The sequence below is a fragment of the Rattus norvegicus genome, chromosome 1 (assembly GCF_021556685.1).
Source record: "Rattus norvegicus strain SHRSP/BbbUtx chromosome 1, alternate assembly SHRSP_T2T, whole genome shotgun sequence".
In the NCBI taxonomy this organism is placed as follows: Eukaryota; Metazoa; Chordata; class Mammalia; order Rodentia; family Muridae; genus Rattus; species Rattus norvegicus.
This window is the reverse complement of record NC_141534.1, coordinates 36,243,649-36,260,219: the sequence shown is the minus strand read 5'-3', so window position 1 is coordinate 36,260,219 and position 16,571 is coordinate 36,243,649. Positions and strand designations below refer to the sequence as shown.

The 16,571-nt window shown below is 41.8% G+C and overlaps 1 protein-coding gene across 4 annotated transcripts in view; it reads left to right on the top strand.

The window, feature by feature from the left end:
- Nucleotides 1-2,865: 2,865 nt before the first annotated feature.
- Nucleotides 2,866-16,571, top strand: part of Zfp455l1 (zinc finger protein 455 like 1) — a 37,179-nt gene continuing 23,473 nt past the window's right edge. The window contains exons 1-3 of one of the 4 annotated variants that reach the window (NM_001139491.2): nt 2,866-2,978; nt 9,951-10,077; nt 10,534-10,629. In NM_001139491.2, coding sequence (NP_001132963.1) covers nt 9,954-10,077; nt 10,534-10,629 — 220 coding nt within the window. In that variant the 5' untranslated portion in view covers nt 2,866-2,978; nt 9,951-9,953. Of the gene's footprint in view, nt 2,998-9,950; nt 10,078-10,533; nt 10,630-16,571 lie in introns of all 4 variants that reach the window. The other 3 variants (NM_001419516.1, XM_087588896.1, XM_087588890.1) reach the window with 3 other exon arrangements.

Sequence of the window (16,571 nt, the reverse complement as noted above, 5' to 3'; positions counted from 1 at the left end):
CTGCCTCTGCACCAAAATTCCTGAGATACTTGCATTTCATTATTCTTCTGGCTTTCTCTGCTCCAGGTGTTTTTCCATGGTCTCTCCTGGATCTTCTCCTGGTGGCCAATCCCTCTTTCTCCGCAGCCAACCTCCATGGCCGGGAGCAAGTCATACCTGTTCTCTTCCTTGCTTACTCACTCATTGGCTCATCAGCTAGCTTTATTGACTGACCATGGAATAATTGGAGAGCAGTGTTTACAGAACATTGGGACAGGGGATTCTTAGAATGATGATGCAACCAGATATGAGGTCACAGAAACCAGCGTTTGAATGATACAAGGATAATCTTTAAACAGGGCACAATAACATTATGCCTGCAGTCAGGCAAGATGCCAAGAGATGAGATGCAGTCAGACTCGCCTTGAATCTACCACTTGGCTTTGCCATGAGTACAACAGAGGAAAGCTAACAGTGGTCTGTCCTTTTCCTCTCTGCTACATACCTGGTTATCACAGCTGCTTTGGGTCCTTATTATCCATCATTATTAAAGTTAGGAAAGGAGAAAACCAGCCAAGTGAACTGGTGGGCCGACTTTAAAAGACAGCACATTACACATTTTCAGTAATTGATTTTGTTAGAAAAGGGGAATTTATTTACATAGAAATGTAATGTAAACATTAGCCAGAACACAGAGGATTGGATACACTGAATACACACAGAGAAATGAATAACACATTGAAAAGAAAGGGTCTCAACCATAAACTTTAACTTGCATCCTATTCAGTAACAATGAAAGGCTTCTGTGTGGAAACATTCTATTTTTAAAAGAAAAAATGGCTGAGAAGTGGCCAGTAAGGCACTGTAGAACCCTAGTTCTTACTGAAGTGTAAGAGCTATTAAGAAGCTTGGCCTGGTAGAAGTAGGTAGGTTATAGGGTTCCTGTGAAGGACCCTAGGGGCTTTTGCCAGCCTCACACCCACTGCCTCAGATCAATATTAGGCCAAGCACCAGCTTCCCGCCTTGGATCAAGGCTAGGCCAAGTTCCATTCTCTACCCACAGTCCTCCGGTGGAGCAGGGACATTCTTGAAAAACCACAGAATGTACTGATAGTCACATGACCCTCTGGTCCCAGATAGAGTTGGAATGCATTTCGTATGCTTGCTATCCAATAGATTCAAAGGTCAACATGCTTAGCCAATAAGTTTAAACTGTAACCTAGCTGATGTAATCTGTACCCCTAAAAAGTATAAAAACTGCTTGTTAAACCATTTGGGGTTGCCTTCTGGTCACTCGCCACAAGGGGCTGATTGATGGTCGACACTGACACGCCAGAAAATAAACCTCTTGTGTTTGCATCGAACTCCGCTCTCATGTCTCACTTGGGGGGATCTCTGGGTAGTTAAGACTCACCTCGAACCTTACAGCACTTTGAACAAAGACCAGGATTGCTATGTATGTGACTGAATGTATTCTTTTTGCTTAGAGTCTCTGTAGATGAAGCTATCAATTTCCTTAGCAACACAGAGGCAGAGGTCACCACAAGTGGGAATGACCTCTATGTGTATACATTTGTTCTGAAAGAGAATGGTTTTCCAAGCTATAATCTGTGGGGGAAGCATGTGTTCATTGTTGGACCTGAAGGACCACCACCAAAGATGGTCCCCAAAGACCACTGAAACCACATTCGATGCAGTCAGCAAGAGGGTTTTTATTCCAAGCGCACTGGGGTCCACAGTCGTACGCCACGTTGGGGTAGAGGACTGCGGACCCCAAGTGCAGAATCCGGACAGCTTTTATAGGCTTTACAACAAAGCCCACGCATCACAAACAAATCATTTTCTAGCATCAAGAGCCGGTGCGGTGCGAGTCAATCAATTTGTACCACTCCATAGTTTCTAGGCCAATCAATTTAAATTATCTGAGCTCCGTGGACCAATTAGTTTCCTATAGTCTCGGAGGTCCGCATTTGTGTGGGCTCCCAGTGCGGGGGTTGGGTGGTGGGTGGTGGGGTCGTGGGGTGACAGATTGCAGTTAAGACAGGTCACAAGGGCTTTCCTTCTATGGCGCAAGCAGTTTACAGAAGCTAGATAAGCGGTTACTCAGCTCATTTCCTGTTATCTTACTAGGCCTGGATCATGTACTTAAGGGCCTATCTTACACCCTTTCACCTAGTTCCATACAGAGAGCAGGCTCAAGAAATGTGACCTTTTACCTACTTACTGGTAGAGAGCAGAGTCTGGAATTTGAGGTATTTAGGGCTTCTTAGGGGCGAGATAGAATTTTAGCATTTCTAAACTTCTGACTTCTTGGCTGCATTTTTCATTCTTTCAGTCATGTGTGTGTAATATTAGCAATGCCCCGGGGAATCGTCTCTATATATTTGAAAAGTAGAAACACAAGAGTATACGAGCTTGTTGGGGCAGAAACCAAGCCAGCTTTGTATTGCCCGTCCATTTGTCAGAAGCCAATGGGGATCTAGGAGCATAGTCAGGCACACCACGACTGATTACAAACAGTATGTTAAAAGTTACTTTTCCTTCCCATATTCGTTAGTGTATTGCTTTGTTATTTTAACGTAAAGCTGAGTCAGCACTTTTTCAGGAAGTAGTAATATTAAAATTACCACCAGAAATTACTTATAAGCTAAATGTTTCTGTCAAAGGTTCGACTCATATCCATCTCCTGTTGTGTGGTTCTGGGATCGGAAACCAATCTCATTACCCATAGCTCTTCTGCAGATAAGGATTTGTCCTCCCACACTCCAGGGCAGAGTAACATAAAAAATCCTCAAATACCAGGAACAGTAGAGGAAACCTGAGTTAGGCTCCAGGATTTCCTTCGCACTGACTTCTGGGAGATGTAGTCTGCACCACTGTGACCACAGGGAGTCTTCCGGGAAATCCTATTCTGACTTCAGGTGTCTACTTGTGGGTCTTTCTCAAAGTTGGGCGGAAAGCGTGTGCGGCTGTACATTCCTGTTGTCCGGTACTTGGAGGTTGGTCTGGGACTTGGAGGTTCGTCCGGGGAGCAGCGTAACCCGGGGCTCTGTGCGGGGCGTAGGGATTGGTCTCTGAGGGAGCGGATAAAGGCTGGGTAGGAGGGCGGAAGAAGCTGCCTGGATTAGCTGTGCTGAACTGGCTGGGAAACTTGAGGGGACAGAGAGTTCAGGATTGTGCCCTAAAGGTTTCTTAGGACACCACGTGCAGCCCGCGCCTGCCTTGTGGCTCTGGTACACTGGAGCAGCTTGGTAGTGGGAGAATAGATAAAAGTGCAAGGGGCAGGATTGCAAACTAATGGTCAGTTGACTACCTGCTCCTGAGATAGTGCAGGAACTCACAGACCTGCATTGCTGGAAGCACACTTCCCTGGCTGCCCCATTCTCACCCGGATGCTGTCAGATTCCTCAGTGTTCTTAGAGTAAATGGTGTTTCTGGTCCCCGTGTACTCTGTAGCCAGCATTTAGTAAAGGCCTTGAGGTCTGATTGTGTTCATTTTCTCTGCCAGTTAAAGAATTAAGAGGAAGAATCTTTAGCCACAACAGGTGGCATGTTGGAAAATTCTGGAACACAACCGACAGATCTGCCAGAACCCACGAATAGAATATTGAAAATCTTTGACTAGGGGTGAAGAAAGACATGCAGTGGACACACAGACAGGAACCTCTACAAGGCAGGGCGGGAACTGAAGGAACTCACAACATGTTTCACCTTAGGGCTGTGTTTTCTAAAACTTTTTTTTTTATAGTTCTTTTTTTTTTTTTAAGATTTATTCATTTATTATATATAAGTACACTGTAGCTGTCTTCAGATACACCAGAAGAGGGCATCGGATCTCTTTACAGATGGTTGTGAGCCACCATATGGTTGCTGGGAATTGAACTCAGGACCTCTGGAAGAGTAGTAGGGTGCTCTTAACCGCTGAGCCATCTCTTCAGCCCTAAAACTTTTGACAGGACCTCCATCCCTAAACTGTGTAAAATTAGAGTTGAGTAATTTTAAGAACAGAGAGAATGTCTGCTTAGCCCACGACGCTTCTGGTCAACATGACATTATCAGGACTTGAGCTTGTTGAAAAAGTTTATGAGCAGGGTACTAGAAGCCAGTGGAAAACTCACATGAACTCTTTTGTGTCAGGTCAGCAGGCTGAGGGAGAAATCACAGACCTGTGTGTATTCATGTGATTGGAAGTAAACAGAACTGTGATAGAAAAGAAACTTGAGCCTATTCTGAGGCACATCCCTGTCATCTCTGCATTTGTGAGGGGGGAAGGGTGACATCCCCTGCATCACAGCAAATTCAAGATCAATGTAGGCTACTTCAGTCTGTGTCAGGAAACATTTAAACATACTTGGTGCACATGAGAAATACTTTCTGTGGTTCATTTCATGTTTTCCAGTAAGAGCCATGGCAAATCCCTGCAATCAGCAATTTGCTGACTTACAAACTACATGTGCTTCCCTTCTGCTGACCCATTCCTTGTGCAATTTAAACTTTTTTTCCATAGCATACTCTTGTTAAAGACATTACATTTTGGTGATTAATTGTTTGCATTTACTATGTGAGGAAGAATTGTCCTCTTTCCCTTGCTTGAATATTCTGCCTATTTGCAGCAAATTTCCACTCTTTTTGGATAGTAGTTTGTGTTAGATTCTGCCATGACCTGATGATGCTTTCTTCTGGTCTTCCCTGAATTCTTCCAGTTTCCTCCTCTCATCTCTAAGCTGAGAGTCCATCATTTCTTCATTTCCTTTGTACAGTTCTTGACTGATGCAGGCTGCTGTGGTTTACATCCCTGTGTCTTTTTCTAAAGCTGCATCGCACATTCCTTCCCATGTCCCTGTCCCAGAGCTTCAGCTGTTTGCAGATGCTGCTTCCAGTTACCAGGAACAAAACCACTTCCTCCACTGTCTCTCATGCATACTGCCATCTCCAACCAGTAAAGCAAACTGCTAGTGTGGGACGCCTTCCTCTTGCACAGGTTGAAGCCCTGTTCCTCTTGGTGGGTTGTTCTCTGCCCTCCCAGGCTTCCTTCATTGTATGTTAGTATGAGGGAAGGAGTTACTTGTCTTTACAGCTCATGCATGAAGCTTGCTGTGTTAGACAAATCATATCTGGGAAACTGGAAAGGAGGTGTGATTCAGAACTTGCTGATATATATGAAGAGAAATTACAAATGGTTTGAACAGTTGCCAAACACATGTGCAAGTAATAAACCTGAGCACTGCAGATCCTTATTGCATTGTCATTTTCTGTTACAAAAGAGTCTGCCTTCATAGGATCCTCCATAGTCATTTAAAACTAAGGTGACATATTAGAGTTAAAAGCTATATGTCTGCTTGCCTGGCCAACTCTTTCATATTCTATATTCCATCGTCCTCTTCTTTCCGGGATCTATGTAAAGTTAAGTCATCGGAGTGCAAGTCCATACTCTTTGCTGAATAAACTCTGCTTACTGGTGCCTTAACAAGACTCAAACTATACACAGACTGTTAAAATCCAAAAATACATCTAGAGCCCTAATGTATGGATCAAATGTGGTATTTATTTTAAAAGTAAAATTCTCATTATGTAATCCACATTTTCTAAGGGAGAAAAAGACCTTTACATTTGATCTTTCATGTTTTTCACGTTTTATTTCATTCTCTCATCCTATAATTGCAAGATATGGTAACTTGAAGCAAAATTTTATCATTGTATTATGCCACCTTTATGCTAGTAAAGCCCAGGGATAGAGACTAGTGTGGGGGGCCATTTGCCTGCTCTTCTGATGTAGAAAGAGAGAGAGAAAGATCTGCCAGGCAGGATCACAGCAGATCAGGACCTGTGTGCAGATTTCCTGGCCTTCTGAGGCATGGAAGGATAGGAGGAGGTGCATCTGATGGTCAAGGCGAGAGGCTGAACATTGGATTGAATGTGGTGGAAGGAACAGAGAGGCCTTTGTTTAAGAACAGATATCTGGTGTGTATTTCTGCATTTGTTTCTGTTTCCTTGTAACTTTGCTTCCCATGGTACTGTGAAGTATAAAAAGGTGGTGAAAAATAAACTCAATGCTGCTGCCTGCTGCCTGCTGCCTGCTGCCTGCTGCCTGCTGCCTGCTGCCTGCTGCCTGCTGCCTGCTGCCTGCTGCCTGCTGCCTGCTGCCTGCTGCCTGCTGCCTGCTGCCTGCTGCCTGCTGCCTGCTGCCTGCTGCCTGCTGCCTGCTGCCTGCTGCCTGCTGCCTGCTGCGGTATTGACCTGCAGTCCTCCCAAGTCTGTTTCTTGGCTCTGCATCTTTTTTCTGCCTTTTCCATCTTTAATCCTCTCTCCCCGCTCTCAGAGACTGTTTGACTCTCAGCACCACCTAGGAGTTGCTGCTGCTTGATCTGTGTTGTATGTATGTTAAGCCCTATGCAGACAGACAGACAGACAGGCTGGTTATGAATGGAGACTCTGTAATGTTTGGAACCTGATCAGGAATACAGCCCTCTCTTTACATCTCATGTTGACTTCCCACCAATGTCCTGCTAATCTTTAGTTTTGCCTGACTCTTTGAAAAATATATCTCTGAGGCACATTGATGGGAAATGCAAGAGTTCTTAATATATCTGCTCTGTCTGTTGCTCTAGCCTTCCTCTAGGACTGGCTTCCATCTAAGTGGAATATAAACATTTACCTCCCAATTACTGTAAGAATATGTGCAACTATTAACAAGTGACAGTGTTTCTGCCTCAGGTCAGACATTATTTGCATTTCTTCCCCATAGAAAGTGAATTTTGCAACTCTCTAATTCCCCTGAAATATTTGATGTTAATTGTATTGGCTAAAATTCCTACTAGATCGTATCCTGTCAGGTCCACTGACCTCCGCCCACACCGTCTCACAGGAGATTGTACTCAAGAGAGCAGATACTTGCCCATGCAGAATGGAGAAAGCCAGTGCTGGGCAGCATGTAGTGATCCTTGCAGTTAATTCTCTATTGCAAGCATAGATTTCTCTCACAGAAAATTGTTTTTGTCTTTTCTCTGCTCTGGGCTCTCATCATTCTCTACATTGCTGGTTCTCCCACGTACTTGGTGACCCTATGGTTAAAAGAGTGCAATCGTTTTTTTCTCACTTACTTGTAAAGACAGGAGGACCTTTCTCTACTGGCTGTAAAGAAGCTCTCAAGACATTTCGATTTCTTTTCCCTTGAGAAACTTCTATTCACCAAAGTGCTTCATTCTGCTGGTGCTTTGGCTTCTTCCTCACTGCTGAACTCTGCTCATGAGACAAAAGACTATTTTCTCTGCAGTTGTTTCTTTAAAGAAGATATATATCAGTTGTCCTATAAAGTCTTGTGACAATAGCTATTCCCTCCTCCCAATGGTGAAAGCACCTTGCATTTCAGACACAAGACTCGGGATTGCAACTGGATCTGGCATGAAGATCTGCAGAAGGACGGGTTGTCCATAGTGGTTGGAGGTGCCTTGCCAGGTTCCAAAGGGAGAGAAGCAATAAATAGTCTCTCATGGCAGTGGGCCACAGCAATGTCCTGTATGGGATTATATCCCTAAAGATGCCACAGTGCCGCTCAATATCTTGACATTAGTAGAAGCTATCCAATGGGACTTAAAGCCTCACCAGTAGAAGTTACATCATTCTTGGAAGCTGCTACAGGTGACTTGTTAGGTTTAAATCTTAGAGGAGAACATACTGATGACATTTTACTCAAGCATCGGAAGTGCAAATTGCATTGTGAATACTTTTCCTTAGACCTACACATAAGTGTGTAGCTCTTACTGCTCAAAGCACTTCTAGCTCCAGCACAAGAGCATTACAGAAAGCTGAAACTTACCAAAAATGCAGAGAACTATGCATGATCTTGTGATCTGACTGAATAGGTATGTCTACACTGCATTTTCTGCACATAATTACCAGGGAATATTTCTGGAGCAGGAGCAGTTTGGGTATGAGGACTAGAGGTCCATGTCAAAATCAGAGGTTTGCTATGAGTCTTTGCCTCCTAGAGAAGGGAAGCTTGATACCCACCATTGTGACTACCTGAGCAATGACATCAGCATGTGATGCCCTGCAGGGTAATCTCCTGGCTAGGTGAAGAAGTATGGGCATCTAAGACCTGCTGAGAGAGGGAGAATTGATGTTTCCCAGGGATAAGCCCACTCCTGTTTATCCAGTAACAAGGATCAGTCCTGAAAACATACATACAGAAGACAGTGAAGTGAATCAGTGATTCATATTTACATAGCAATGTGTGTGTGTGTGTGTGTGTGTGTGTGTGTGTGTGTGTGTGTGTGTGAAATAATACTAAAGAATACTCTGTGATAGAGTGTTGGACAGGAGAAATATTGCAATGAAGAGATGGATGGGATAATGATGTATTTATTTTTAATTAATAATGTGCCAGAGAAGAAAAATAGCCTTGTCATTTGAATCAATGTGGGTGAAACTGGATTTATGTTCAGAGAGATGAAGCTAGATAACACATGATCTTATCAGTATGTTAAATGTAAAGAATTGTAACTCCCAGAAGTAGGTCTAATGTGTTTTCCCATTGATCAATGACACATGGAAGCCAAGGCTTGGGGACTTCCTGAGCAGTGGATGTCTGGAACAGTGTAATAGGGAGAAGCTCCCAGTCCTGTTGCCCCTAATGCTGGAAGTGTATAAGGATTATGTTGGGTATATATCAGAAACCTGGAATGTTGCAGAATATTTGGTTACATTTTGCACCCCAAGAGTGTGTTGTTTACTGAAAAACCCTGTGTCTGGTTGGAGTGTGACTTATCTCAACATACACTTTTAATCCCTCTGGTGGGAATATAGACATGCCCTTAGTACATGCCCTTAGTAACTTTAATCGCAAACTTTAATGAAGGTAATGTTCATTTGTAGAAAGAAGCATCCATTTTTGAAACTGATGTCTAATTACGTAGCAGTGATGAATCAGAAAGATTTTACAGAATAGGCTATGCCCAACTCTGACGAGAAGAGAGAAGATAGGGAAGCTACTTCAGAGAGCGAGACAGGGAGAAGAAAAAAAAGAGGTCTTTTATTGGGATAATTGTACAGAGACAGGTTGCAGAGGGAAAGCAAGCGAGACACGGATGAGGACAGAACAAGCCATGGAATGAGAAGCCGCCAGGAGATTAGAATAGATTGACAGAGTTAGTGTGAAGCCAAGCTTCATAATGCAGGAGAAACTGAAAGAAGCCAGACTGTATCAGTCGGCCTAGAGAGGATTTTGATCCACAACAGCTGAGTTGAACCAGCCAGCAAGAGTTCAGAAAGATCTAGAAAGGGTGAGATTATTCAGTATCAAGTCTCAGAGGCTGAAAATGTTCTAAGCTTAGATAAGATTCTAGAAAGGCTAGAAGCTTCCAGGACTAGGCCTCGATTAGCAGTAAGTCTCAGAGAGAACTATTATTATTTTTTTAATTTTATTTTTTTCGGAGCTGAGGACCGAACCCAGGGCCTTGCGCTTGCTAGGCAAATGCTCTACCACTGAGCTAAATCCCCAACCCCAGAGACAACTATTATATCACACAAATCAAAGTTACTTCTTATGTGAAAGGTAGTGATTGAGGAGGTGAACTTAATCAAAACTGAGAAAAACAATCCAAAGCTTACTCATGCAATTACTACAAAATTCCCCAAGAATACATAAATTTCTGATATTTTTACATCAATGAAAAGGAAAAACGATGACTTTTTTTCATGTGACATTCTAGGACTGTATTGAATAAAACTAAAAAAACAAAAAAAAAAAAACAAACAAAAAAAACAAACAAACCAAAAGACCCTCAATTCTGCCATTAGATACTTTTGAAATAAGCATCAATAATTATATTTTTCATCTATAGCACACCCAATGGACCTTAGTATTTATATTATTAATGGTTTTATTAATTTTATGAATGGTTTATATATTTATATTATTAATGGTTTTAATTAATTAAAGGTATGATATTATTCATTGGTCTTTATTTCAGGAAATGCTGTCCTTCTGGGATGTGGCCATTGATTTCTCTCCAGAAGAGTGGGAGTGCCTGGAGCCTGTTCAGTGGAATCTATACAGGGACGTGATGTTGGAGAATTACAGCAACCTTGTGTTCCTGGGTGAGCATTGATCTAAAGCTAATTTGTATCTCAACATCAACATGTAAACTTCCTCACTTAGTACAATATCTCTTGGGACCATGTCGACATTTTGAGGAAAATTAGGGAGGTTGCTATGTAGCTAAGAAACATTTCGTTGTTTTTCCTCCCTGTGTTTGAAATGTCTCCTTTGTTCTTGTGGGACTGTTAGAAATGCACCAGCATACGCCATGGACCACACTTGTCAATGAAATTGCTTCTCAATTCAGTTTTAATGTTTTCTTTTTAAGGAAACTCAGAATCAGGATATTGTACATTCCTTCATGTATTGTACTGGATGTGTCAGAAACCATGTAAGGAACTAATTGTCTGCAATTATTTATCATCTCCTTCCTTATAAATACTGTACTAGAAGGGACACGTCAATTCCCAGTAGAAGAACATTTAAACAATCTTATTCTCTTTTCCTACAAACAGGTCTAACTTTCTCTAAGCCATTCTTGGTGACATTCCTGGAGCAGAGACAAGGGCCTTGGGATATGCAGAGACAAGCAGCAGCCCCTGTGCACCCAGGTGTGTAGGAACAAGGGGATCAGGGGACAGAGTTCAAATCTAAAGATCCAACAAAAAACTGGATTTTCCCATATGCCTTGACATACGTATTATGAAAATTATTCTTTAGGTCTCTCCTTCATATCTCTCAGATGTTTATGGTGGCTTAAGTCTCTCAGGCTTTTTATTTCAAAAAGAGTGGCCTGTGCACGTATTTACAGAAAAACCTTCCAAGGTTTTTCTTTTTGTTGAGTCTCTATTGTAATGTAAGACTCAGGGAAATGCAACACAGTACTGGTCAGACTGGGAGTCATTTATTTGCTAGGGTTAAGAGCAAACTCATGCCAGAAAGAGCTCTGTGCCAAAGTGAGCATGACTTGGTTAATAAAATCAACACCACATTCCCATGACACAGGGGCAGGCAGAAGCAGAGGGCTCAACAGTTCTGTTGATTTCAGTTCTGTTGAATATGACGAATTAGGGTGGGGAGCAGTGGATAAAAGTTAGACTAACAGGAGTCACTTTGGATGGTTCGTTTCTCACTGATTTTAAGGAAGAATCAAAACATTGATCTATTGTATAAGGTATTGGGCCAATAGGTACGGTTGTTTGTCAGAGGCTATTTTGTTTATTCAACAAAATTTTACTACCAGTTTATTACCAGGGCCAGACCATTAGACCTAGGAAGAGAAGGATGAAAGCACTTTAAATCTTTAAGGTGTTCATTCTTGAACCCCCATCAAACCAGTCAAGTAACCAGCGATTGTGTGCCTCTTTCATGGCTACATTTTTTTTTAAGGAAAATATTTATATTGTATAAAAATTTTATTTGGATATATGCACAGTCATAAATCATTAACAAAAAACCAGAAAACTTTATTTCTAAACCCAATGGTCCCATATACATCTGAGGTGGTGAAGTGTTTTGTTTAGAGTCCATTCATGGGCAGCCATTGTGGTTATCCCTATAGGAACTATTATGGTTAATATTACTATGAGTCCACTGGGAGGAGATATCATGGTCCTTTCTCTAGGTCTCCTGTGTTTGTATATCCACTAGCTTCCCAGTTTGTAATGGAAGCAGGGCTGAGGAGCTGGTACAGTTGTCTCTGGAAGGTGACTCAATGACTGCTCTGAGTGAATGTTCACAGTCCACATCTCCTCCTCCTCAGGCCATTGCTTTCTTTACCTGGCTGTGGTGGGTCCACATATGGCACATGCACCTTAGTTGAAGGGAATGCCCACAGTTCACCCTGCTGTGCTAACTGGCCCTGTGGAAGAGCCTCTGTCATATATTGTCTCACACTCTTCTGAGGACTGCTTACAAAATCAGGCATTGACTTCTCAGCTCAGGGATTAGCTTTGTTAGGAGGATGAAGGAAAATTGAAATCAGGGACAGGGCATGGCCATTTGAGCTTCCATGTAGTTCCCAAACCATTTGGGTGACAGGTGTTAGGATAGGGTTCCCCTATACACTGTATCCTCAATTATCAGATCAAGAGACATTGAGTGCAGAGTAATTGCAAGGAGTATCTCCATGTAAGACTTTTAGACAGTTGGTGCTGAGTTTGTGTACCTCCTCAGCCTGAGAGGATCCATCCCTCTGTCTTGTGAAATAGGACCTAAGGAGTAGGAGTTCCTTACAGTGGCTTACAGGCCAGAGGGAGTCAGGAGCAGCAGATGCTGGCAAGTCCTATTCCCCATGCAGCCTTATCCTTTGATGAGGCTAGCATGCTGTCCACTCTGTAAGTCTGTGTCCCATTGGACAGTGTGCTAATAATAAGTGTTATCATCTATCCTGGATGTGTCCTACCATGCAAGTGTCGTGTCATCATAACTGTCTTCACTCATTTAATTTAATTTCAATAACCAGGTATTTGTAAACTACACCTGATTTCAAATATTATTCCATATTGAGCAAACTGTAAGATGACTTTAAATTTGTTTGAGTTCCCTGTTTTAGGCTAAACTTTGTCATGTAGCGAGGACTGGATAATGGACCATAGGTATTAGTCAATCAGTCAGTCCAATATTGTCTCTATAAATGAATTACATCTGTATTTAGCATGAATACAAACACAATTTGGGCACATTGATTATATTTAATCACTCATTAGTTGACTGATTATTACCAACTGTGACATAATTATATTTGTTGTAACATTTTACAGTGAATTATTGGCTCCATCAGATTAGGATTATAATAAACAAATGTCATTATCTCTATTAAAAATTTCAGTCCCCCAAATTACAATCGCTGGGACTGGAGAGATGGCTCAGCAGTTAAGATCACTGGCTTCTCTTCCAGAGGAAGAGTTCAGTTCCCAGAACCCATATGGCATCTCACAACTGTTTATAACTCTAGGTCAGGGGAACTGACACCATCACACAGACATATCTGTAGACATGCATGCAGGCAAAAATAAATTAATAAAAAAATTACAGTTTCCCTAAATAAACTAACAAATACACCCGGGAGGAACTAGGGTTATCACTTTCCTGAGCCCTTTATGGTGCACCTCTCCACAATCTAGATCAGTCCTCCAGATTGTCTACGTTCCTTGTTTTATTTAATCAGAGAGTAGTATAGAAAAGATAATAGTGTCGCTGGCCTTTTCAAGAGACGTATGTAAGAATGAAAAGGTATACAAGTAGTTATGATTTTTTTGATATGACACCATTTTCCACATGCCTAAAGCTTAAGAAAGTTAGCAAAGACATAGTGACTAGACAGACATCTTTAAGCCATAAGTGTTTGCTAGCATGAATAGAATTTTATAGCTTAGGAACTTCAATAAATTTTGAGATTAAATCTCATTTCCCATAATGCCTGTGTTACATAGTCAGACCTAATGTGACTTAGCCTTATGATTTTGTGCTTTTGTCCTCTTCTTTATTTCTGTAGTTTGTATTATCTTAAGTAAGTTAGTCCTTTTATTAGAGATATACCTTCAAATATGTATACTTTACATCTTCTTAAAATGATTACACTGACCTACACAGGGAAAAGTTCTATGTCAGCAAGAGGTTTAGAGATGTCAATAGACTTGGAAGAGAGGTCACCAACAACAAAGATGGAAAGGAGAGTACAGCAGTTCACTTTGTAACTGACTGAAGAATCAATGAGACGCCTCACTCCCTTAGGCCCATGCTTCTGATCCTTTATATATATGCTGTTGGATTAAGCAATTCCAAATGAGACTTAAAAAGCTTAACAAGTAAACTTAGCATTTAATGTAAAAGAAATTTCCCATGGGTTATGTGTTTTAGGCAGTATTTATTTTGATGTGGACCATTAGTATATATAACAGTTTCTCCAGGTTGCTGCCATCAACCCTGCAACCCAGTTTTAGTTTCTATGGTCTGTATACTGTGCTAGCTCTAGAAAAGCTTGAAAGCCCATGCAATTAATGCCTCATTACACACAACTAGCTGAAAGGAAGGACTGCGTGCCCAGGTGAGGGTTCAGTGACCTTTCCTGTAGCCTCCTTTTTTGAAGGCATGCTAACATTTAACCAGCCCAGCTGTGGTGATTTTTAGCAGGCACAGCTAGAGTTATGAAGGTGGTAGTTGTTTAGCTTAGTAGATATTTTTGTAACATCAGCTAAATAAAAGAAGGTTGCAAGAAAACTACACATCAAGGGTAATCTGATGAATTAATATGACCTGTGCACATACTGGTAAGTCATCATGCTTTGACCGTTTCCAGGGAAACTGTATAGAAAAACCGAAGATTTATGATTTAGATAGCCCGTAGACTTAGCATAGTCACTAAGTTGATGGTTATAGTATCTATCAGAATTTAGCTCTGATCTTGGAGTTATGATTAAGAGACTTTAGCATTGTGTCTCTTCTATCCATTTTAAGGATAAGCATTCCATTAGCTGTTCCTATTCTACACGGCTTTCTACCCTGAGGTAAATCATAGCAGCCTCTACAGGAAACAGTTCACTTCTTTTGATTTTTTTTTCTTTATTAACTTGAGTATTTCTTATTTACATTTCGATTGTTATTCCCTTTCCCGGTTTCCGGGCCAACATCCCCCTAGTCCCTCACCCTCCCCTATATGGGTGTTCCCCTCCCCATCCTTCCCCCATCGCCGCCCTCCCCCCAACAATCACGTTCACTGGGGGTTCAGTCTTAGCAGGACCAAGGGCTTCCCCTTCCACTGGTGCTCTTACTAGGATATTCATTGCTACCTATGAGGTAGGAGCCCAGGGTCAGTCCATGTATAGTCTTTGGGTAGTGACTTAGTCCCTGGAAGCTCTGGTTGGTTGGCATTGTTGTTCATATGGGGTCTTGAGCCCCTTCAAGCTCTTCCAGTCCTTTCTCTGATTCCTTCAACGGGGGTCCCGTTCTCAGTTCAGTGGTTTGCTGCTGGCATTCACGTATGTATTTGCTGTATTCTGGCTGTGTCTCTCAGGAGAGATCTACATCCGGTTCTTGTCAGCCTGCACTTCTTTGCTTCATCCATCTTGTCTAATTGGGTGGCTGTATATGTATGGGCCACATGTGGGGCAGACTCTGAATGGGTGTTCCTTCTGCCTCTGTTTTAAACTTTGCCTCCCTATTCCCTGCCAAGGGTATTCTTGTTCCCCTTTTAAAGAAGGAGTGAAGCATTCGCATTTTGATCATCCGTCTTGAGTTTCATGTGTTCTGTGCATCTAGGGCAATTCAAGCATTTGGGCTAATAGCCACTTATCAATGAGTGCATACCATGTGTGTTTTTCTGTGATTGGGTTACCTCACTCAGGATGATATTTTCCAGTTCTATCCATTTGCCTATGAATTTCATAAAGTCATTGTTTTTGATAGCTGAGTAATATTCCATTGTGTAGATGTACCACATTTTCTGTATCCATTCCTCAGTTGAAGGGCATCTGGGTTCTTTCCAGCTTCTGGCTATATTATAAATAAGGCTGCTATGAACATAGTGGACCATGTGTCTTTGTTATATGTTGGGGCATCTTTTGGGTATATGCCCAAGAGAGGTATAGCTGGGTCCTCAGGTAGTGGAATGTCCAATTTTATGAGGAACCTCCAGACTGATTTCCAGAATGGTTGTACCAGTCTGCAATCCCACCAACAATGGAGGAGTGTTCCTCTTTCTCTACATCCTCGCCAGCATTTGCTGTCACCTGAGGTTTTTTTTTGTTTTTTTTTGTTTTTTTTTTTCTTTTTTTCGGAGCTGGGGACCGAACCCAGGGCCTTGCGGTTGCTAGGCAAGCACTCTACCACTGAGCTAAATCCCCAACCCGTCACCTGAGTTTTTGATCTTAGCCATTCTCACTTGTGTGAGGTGAAATCTCAGGGTTGTTTTGATTTGCATTTCCCTTATGACTAAAGATGTTGAACATTTCTTTAGGTGTTTCTCAGCCATTTGGCATTCCTCAGCTGTGAATTCTTTATTTAGCTCTGAACTCCATTTTTTAATAGGGTTATTTGTCTCCCTGCAGTCTAACTTCTTGAGTTCTTTATATATTTTGGATATAAGCCCTCTCTCTGTTGTAGGATTGGTAAAGATCTTTTCCCAATCTGTTGGTTGCCATTTTGTGCTAACCACAGTGTCCTTTGCCTTATAGAAGCTTTGCAGTTTTATGAGATCCCATTTGTCGATTCTTGATCTTAGAGCATAAGCCATTGGTGTTTTGTTTAGGAAATTTTCTCCAGTGCCCATGTGTTCGAGATGCTTCCCCACTTTTTCTTCTATTAGTTTGAGTGTATCTGGTTTGATGTGGAGGTCCTTGATCCACTTGGACTTAAGCTTTGTACAGGGTGATAAGCATGGATCGATCTGCATTCTTCTACATGTTGACCTCCAGTTGAACCAGCACCATTTGCTGAAAATACTATCTTTTTTCCATTGAATGGTTTTGGCTCCTTTGTCAAAAATCAAGTGACCATAGGTGTGTGGGTTCATTTCTGGGTCTTCAGTTCTGTTCCATTGGTCTATCTGTCTGTC